At 38.9% G+C, this 7,491-nt stretch overlaps 1 protein-coding gene and 1 non-coding gene across 2 annotated transcripts; one reads left to right on the top strand and one right to left on the bottom strand.

Moving 5' to 3' along the window:
* Nucleotides 1–271: 271 nt before the first annotated feature.
* Nucleotides 272–952, bottom strand: LOC121227600 (uncharacterized). Its single transcript, XM_041110575.1, has 2 exons — nt 656–952; nt 272–460 (listed from the first exon to the last, which is right to left on the bottom strand). Exons 1-2 carry the CDS (start codon nt 950–952, stop codon nt 272–274), a joined length of 486 nt encoding a protein of 161 aa, XP_040966509.1.
* A 616-nt stretch (nt 953–1,568) lies between these two features.
* Nucleotides 1,569–1,675, top strand: LOC121227601 (small nucleolar RNA R71). Its single transcript, XR_005925160.1, has one exon. It is a non-coding gene; the product is annotated as a small nucleolar RNA R71 (small nucleolar RNA).
* The last annotated feature ends 5,816 nt before the right edge of the window (nt 1,676–7,491 follow it).

The following is a 7,491-nucleotide window of genomic DNA, read 5'->3' as shown; positions in this document are numbered from 1 at the left end:
TCAACGTTCTTTCCGTGGCTAGAAAAGGTCTCTCTAAGATGATAGGAACTTCTTTGTCTGCTTCAAAATCCAAAACAATGAAATCAAGAGGAAAATTGAATTTATCGACTCTTACCAAAACATCTTCAATTTTTCTTTTGGGATATACTAATGATCGATCCGCAAGTTGAAGTGTTATAGTAGTAGGTCTTACTTCACCTATTCCTAGTAGCTTGAAAATAGATTTGGGCATCAAGTTGATGCTTGCTCCTAAGTCACACAAAGCTTTACGTTAATATGATTCACCAATGTTGCAAGGTATCTTAAAGCTTCCAGGATCCTTTAGTTTCAGAGGTAGCTTGTTCTGTAAAAATGCACTACACTCCTTCGTCAAAGTGACAGTCCCATACTTACTAAGTCGTTTCTTCTTGGACAATATATCCTTCATAAACTTCACGTAATTGGGTATTTGCTCTAAAGCCTCTTCCAACAATATGTTGATATGTAGTTACTTTAAAACATCCAAGAACTTCTTGAATTGTACCTCTTGTTTCTGCTTTTTCTGTTAAAGTCTTTGAGGACATGAAACTCTAGGTTGATATAGATAACTTTTCTGAAGAGGTAAATCTGCAAAAGAGGGTGTTAGCTTTTTAAAATTAACTAGTTTAGGGTTTGCCTCATCAGATTTTTCAGCATCTAATTTTTCTGTTATAGGAACTTCAACTGTTGGTTGACTTTCCTCCTTTCCAGTAGGCTCGTCTTCAACCACAACCTTCTTAGGCTCCAAAGTATTACCATTTCGTAACTCTACCACTTTGAAATGTTCCTTACCTAAAATTTTCAAATTTTCTGTGTCGCTCAGAAAGGCTCCTTGTAGTCTACTATGAAGCTTAGTAGCTAACTGACCCATCTGGTTTTCCAGATTTTTTAGCGTTGCTGCTTGACTTTGGATCAAGGCATCATTTTTTGCCATGTACGGCTTCAACAAGTCCTCAAAATTGTTTGATTATTTAGTTTAAGGTGGTTTTAGGGTTTATTGATTAAAACTTCAGGTTTGGTTGGGTCTATGCTACATTTGATTGTTGTTTGGTCCATTTCCTTGATTACTCCAAGTAAAGTTCAAATGGTTCTGCCACGATGGATTATAGAAGTTGGACTCTGGTCCTTGTGCACTTCTATTTTGGTACTGGTTCCTTACGTAGTATACTGATTCAGGATTTGAAGGGAAATTCTCGAAAGAATGACCATTTCCATAGTATATGCAAGAAACTACCTCATACAGACTTGCTGTTTGAGCTGTAAAATTATTTAAACCATTAGTGGTAAACTGTTTTAACATAGTGGAAATAGAAGATACCTGAGCAAAGAGTGAAGTCAGCGCGTCCACTTCATGCACTACAACTACACGTCTTCCTTAAACTGCTTGATTTGTCGGCCATTGGTAGTTACTACTTGTGTTTCTTTCGATGATCTCGTAAGCCTCGCTATAAGACTTAGACAAAATTGAACGATTCACAGAAGCATCCACCATTAATCTTGTATGTGTGTTGAGACCGTTATAGAATGTCTCCAATTGGATATAATGAGGAATCCCATGATGAAGATACTTATGAAGTAATTCCTTGAATATTTCCCAAGCGTCATACAAAGACTCATTATCCAATTGTTGAAAATTTGTTATCTCATTACGCAATTTTGCGTTCTTACTTGGTGGAGAATATTTTACCAAAAACCTTTCTGCTAATTCTTGCCAAGTAGATATTGAACTTGGTGGCAATGAATTCAACCATGCTTGTGCTCGTTCTCGCAATGAGTATGGAAACAATTTTAACCTCAGTGCATCTTCAGTCAAATGGAAACAATTTTAACCTCATTGCATTTTCAGTCACACTAGCTATTTTGAATGAATCACTTACCTCCATGACATAACGAAGGTGTAAGTAAGGATCTTCCGTGGGCATACCACTAAACTGGCCCACCATTTGGAGCATTTGAAACATCATTGGTTTCAACTCGAATTAGAGTGCCTTAATATCTAGCCTTCTAATTCTTGAATTTAACTCATTGAAGAATGGTACAGTGTATTGTCTGATGGCATGATCCCTATCATCAACAATAAGGATTGAGTTGTGCACTGGATTGACTCCATTACCTTGTCCATCATTTTGATTTATAAGGTCCATCTCGGCTTGTGACAGCCCAAAATTGACCCTAGTCGGGAAGTGGTTTCGGGACCGCTAAACCGAGTCACCGAAATGTTTGAATGAGATATTTATTGTCTAGAATATGTAATTATGAATGTGTGAAAATTTCAAGCTTCGATTTAGTCGATTGCATGTGAATTTAGTCAATAGGACTTATGTGCGACATTTTTGAAATGTGATAGGTCGAAGCATAAGGACCTATTAGTGCCTGAAATAAAAAGGGGGGACTTGCATGTCAAATTCCCCCTAATTAGTAGTGGCCGGCCATGCTATGAGTGGAAACATGTCACAAACATGTTATGTTAGTGATGTATGTTAGGAACAATAAAATAAGGAGTATGGGTAATAAAGAAATGGAAAAAAAGGAAAGAATGTGTATGATTGTTCTTCCCCTCTCCATTGCCGTGAATGTAAGAAAGAAAACAAAAAAAAGTGTCCATCTTTCTTCATTGCTCTTGGCCGAATGTTCTAAGGAAGAAAGAAAAAAAAACAAGTTGTGTTCTTTGGTTCTTCTTGGCCGAATTGAAAGGAAGAAGAAGGGAGTGAAGCAATCGGTCATCTTAGGTCACTATTAAGGTAAGGAAGTTTGTACTAGCTTTTGAAATTTTAGTTGATATTGAGTGAGTTATCAAGTGATTTTTGTAAACCATGTTAAAATTTTGATTTTTGGGGGTGAGTATGGTTTTCGGCTATAAAAGATTAATAAGGGTGATGATTGTGTTTCATGCAAAACTTAGATTAATAATGGTGTTGCTTACATCTTGATATCTATGAGTTCCTTTCTTGGCTCTACCATAGACCCACGAAGTATATGTTTAGTTGGTGTTGTTGGAGGTTTATGATAGAAGCTAATGAGTGAGAGTTTGATAGGTACTATGAGGTTAAACTTCATGAGATTGTAAGCTTGTAAGTTGGATGATGAAATTCATGCTTTGTGAAGGTAAATGGTGTAGAAGGAGCATTCGGCCATGAAAACAAAAAAAAAAGGGGAAATTTATGATGAATTAAGTTGGAAGCTATTATAATGTACTTGTGCATTCGGGTATGGGATGAAAAAAAAATATATATGAGATGGCTATAATCAGCCTTGTGATTCGGCTTTTGCATATATATATATTTGCACATGGTGTATTGGTATGATACATATATATGTCATCCCAAGGTATATGTTTATATATGGTGATGGTTTAGTTATGGAGTGAATGATGGATGCATATTGAGTTGTAATATGTAATGCATTAGTTAGTAAAATGTATGTCATTTATATGTGGTACTAAGTATATAATTGGCCTCAACGTAGACATGCATATTCAGCCACATGAGATGGATTGGCGTTGCATGTATTCGGTTAGAGGCAAGCATATTAATGCTTATATCTTGGCTTAGACAATCGGCTAAAAGGAGTGTGGGATAATATGTTGAGTTGATGCATGATTTCACATGTATGTGACTTTAATGTCTAATGTATAAATATGGGCTAAGTGCCTTGTGTTCCTCTTTTCGATGCTCAAATGATTAAATCAATTTATTTGTCTAATTAAGCTCAAGAGCAAAGGGGATCTAAATCCGATAAAGGGAAGGAAAAAGTGGTCGAATAGCTATCGGAATCATTCGACAACATCCGAGGTAAGTTCTTGAGTAAAAGAGCTTAAATTATGATTTGATTAGATCATGTTTTAAGCAAATTAAAATCATGCTCTTTGTGTGTGGCTATTGAGCCGAAATTGCAAGAGTGATAAGTGTCTTGTGTTTGAGTTTTGTTGACGAAAATGAAATACGAATGTGCCATGATTTACTGTTAAATGTGCATGGTTATTTGAATGATGTCCGGGCTAAGTCCCGAAGGCTTTGTGCTAAGTGACCATATCCGGACTAAGATCCGAAGGCATTTGTGCGAGATACTAATTCCGGGCTAAGCCCGAAGGCATTTGTGCGAGATACTAATTCCGGGCTAAGCCCGAAGGCATTTGTGCGAGTTACTAAATCCGGGTTAAGTCCCGAAGGCAATTGTGCGAGTTACTATAACCGGGCTATGTCCCGAAGGCGTTTGAATGAGTAGCTATATCCGGTTAAATTCCGAAGGTACGTGGTTTGGGAATGAATGATCTTGCTGTAAAAATTTCAGTAAATACTCTAGAAACATCCCAACATTGAGGTATGTTTCGTATGTGCTTTGAATTAGTTGAGCCCTTACAAATAAGTATTCGCTCAGTTGATAAACGAGCTACCGGCCTTTGGCTAAGTTGATCTTTTGTGTATGTACATAAGGGTTGGTAATGTGAAGCAAGTATGATATTGAAAAATTGTGCATATGAAATTATCCGTTTAGCTACATGAATGCTATACTTTTGTTGTGCTGGAATTCCTTGCTCAAAACTTACTAAGCATAAATTGCTTACTCCGTTTCTTTGATCCTCTATTTTATAGATTTTGGTTCTCCAGCTATCGGACTCGGGATTTTGAAGTCGAAGTCGCCCACACTATCAAAGCCCCCCCTTTTTGGTACAATTTTGGTTGAACTTCGAAATGGCATGTATAGGACTACCCGTTTGTTGTGGGTCATGGACCCTTTGGACTTGTATAATTTTGGATAGCCATGCGAAAATGGCTTATATATGTTTGAGTATAATGTTATAATCATTTGGTATGGATATGGTTATTGAGAGGTGTGGATATGCTTAACAAGGATTGGCCATGGGAATGGTTAATCACTATCATAAATTGTGCTATTTATGCTAAAAGGGCTAGTTGAATCATGGAAACTATGAAATAGGTAAAGTCTACCTTAAAGGCAGATGCTGACAGCAGCAGTGATGTAGATTTGGAAAATCACTAAAAATAGTAGGAATGGAATTAAATAGTGAATAAATTATGTAAACGAACCTTGATGAATCTATTTTCATAGGAAAGTAACGAAACAATCATACGGACAGTATGTTAAGAGATATTCAGGTTCTTGTGAGACAGGTCCAGAACGGTTTCTGGATTTCCTGTTCCGACTTTGGAAATTCATTATAAATTAACCAGAGACAATTAGGAGTCAAGCCATATATGTATAGATTCCTATCTGAGTCTAGTTTCTATAGAAACAAATGGCATCAGTATTGAAGCCCTGTACAGGGAGATATCCAAGTCGTAATGCACAAAGGTCAGTGTAGTCGATCCCTGTAACATGGGAGACTTTGACTAATAAACTGTACTAATTGGCCCAACCAAAAATTCTAGAAAAATATATGTAGATGGGCATATGAGTCTAGTTTCAGGAAAAATTTACGGAACTGGATTCCGAGTTTCTGAACTCAAGATATGATTTTTAAAGCGACTAGTACGCAGATTGCCAGTGTCTGGGAAATTATTTTTAAAGTCTGTTAACACCTCGTGTTCGACTCCGGTGTCGGTCTCGGGTTCGGGGTGTTACATTTGATTGGTATCAGAGCTACGGTTTAGTCGATTCTAGGACTACCGTAATGCGTTGGGTCTAGCTATACATGCCATTTTATGTGATTATTTGATAGTGTGGTGATTTCTAACATTTGCAAATGTGTTTATTTATAGTAATGGATCCCGATCCCGACCGAGCGGTAGCTGATGATCTTGAGAGTGTAGCGCCTGCTCCGGCACAAGGGACAGCGCCGGTGAACTCTCAACCTAATGCTAGTAACCCGAATGATGAAGCTAGACAAGCTTTCTATAGCGTGATGAATGATTGGTTAACCAATACATTCGAACTAATACGGCTGTTCCACAACCTCCCTTCCCGACTAATAAAACCCCCGCACCTACAATACCTCCGGTAACTGACCAAATAAGGTCAAATAAGCCCCCAGTTGACAGAATCCGAAAACATGGGCTACTGAATTTAAAGCTACGGATAGCGACGATGCCGAACAAGCTGAATTTTGGTTGGACAACACTATCCGGGTACTCGATGAGCTATCTTGTACACCCGATGAATGCCTAAAGTGTACTATCTCCTTGCTACGTGATTTGCCTACTATTGGTGGAGTACTCTGACTTCTGTTGTGCCCCGAGAGCAAGTAACTTGGGAGTTTTTCCAAACTGAGTTTCGGAAAAAGTATATCAGTCAGAGATTTGTTGATCAAAAACGGAAGGAATTTCTTGAGCTTAAGCAAGGTTCCATGTCGGTTACTGATTACGAGCGAAAATTTGTTAGACTTAGCAAATACGCTCGGGAATGTGTTTCGTCCGAGGCTATCATGTGTAGACGCTTCGAGGATGGGCTGAATGAAGATATAAAAATGTTCGTTGGCATTCTTGAAATACGAGAGTTCGTAGTACTTGTCGAGCGAGCTTGTAAAGCCGAAGAGCTTAGAAAAGAAAAACAAAAAGTTGATGTGGGAACTGGAGAGTTTCGTAAAAGATCTTCGGGAAAGTCTCTTCAACAGGCATCGAAGAAATTTCGAGATGATGTGGGCTGGTCGAGAGGCACTTCGGGCCTTTTTAGACGAGATCGTGATCGACCCCCTGTGGGTACACGAGGCACTTCGGTCGCCAGTGTTGGGAATGAACGTCGAGACAGAACGAAATGTCGATATTGCGGTAAATGGCATTCGGGGAGTTGTAGATTCCCTGACCGCTCCTGTTACAAGTGTGGATCAGTTGACCACTTCATTAAAGATTGCCCGAGGTTGTTTGAACAGAATGTAAATCAGAGTGGGAAACCGGGTGCTACCACTGCTCGAGATAGACCATCTGGAAATACGGGCAATGCTGGTGGTGGTCAGAGAGGATCTAGAGATGCTACGACCAGATCCGAGGCTCGTGCGCCTGCTAGAGCTTATGCTATACGTGCCCGCGAGGATGTTTCTTCGCCTGATGTTATTACCGGTACTTTTACTCTCTTTGATACTAATGTAATTGCTTTGATTGACCCCGGTTCTACTCATTCTTACATATGTGAAACCTTAGCATCCAGTAAGACTTTACCTATTGAGTCTACTGAGTTCGTAATTCGGGTGTCAAATCCCTTGGGTCGTTACGTGCTTGTCGACAAAGTGTGTAAGAAATGTCCCCTAGTAATTCGAGGTTCCTGTTTTCCGGCGGACTTGATGCTTTTGCCGTTTAATGAATTTGATGTTATTCTTGGTTGGATTGGTTGACCGTGCATGATGCGTTGTGAATTGCAAAAGCAAGACTATTGAATTGAGGTGCGCAAATAACGAAGTAATCCGAGTTGAGTCTACGGACTTGGATGGGTTGCCAGCTGTAATATCCTCAATGTTGGCCCAGAAATATGTAAGAAAAGGGTGCGAAGCATACCTTGCGTATGTACTTGATGAAAAGAATT

This window comes from Gossypium hirsutum, unplaced genomic scaffold, assembly GCF_007990345.1.
Source record: "Gossypium hirsutum isolate 1008001.06 unplaced genomic scaffold, Gossypium_hirsutum_v2.1 scaffold_1136, whole genome shotgun sequence".
Lineage (NCBI taxonomy): Eukaryota > Viridiplantae > Streptophyta > Magnoliopsida > Malvales > Malvaceae > Gossypium > Gossypium hirsutum.
Note: the sequence above shows the minus strand (reverse complement) of the source record. Positions and strands in the feature narration are given on the sequence as shown.

Coding starts and splice junctions, on each gene's coding strand:
- LOC121227600 (XM_041110575.1), bottom strand. CDS start 952: ATGGCAAAAAATGATGCCTTGATCCAAAGTCAAGCAGCAACGCTAAAA. Junction 461..655: donor ATGCTGAAAAATCTGATGAG/GCAAACCCTAAA, acceptor TTGTTGGAAGAG/GCTTTAGAGCAAATACCCAA.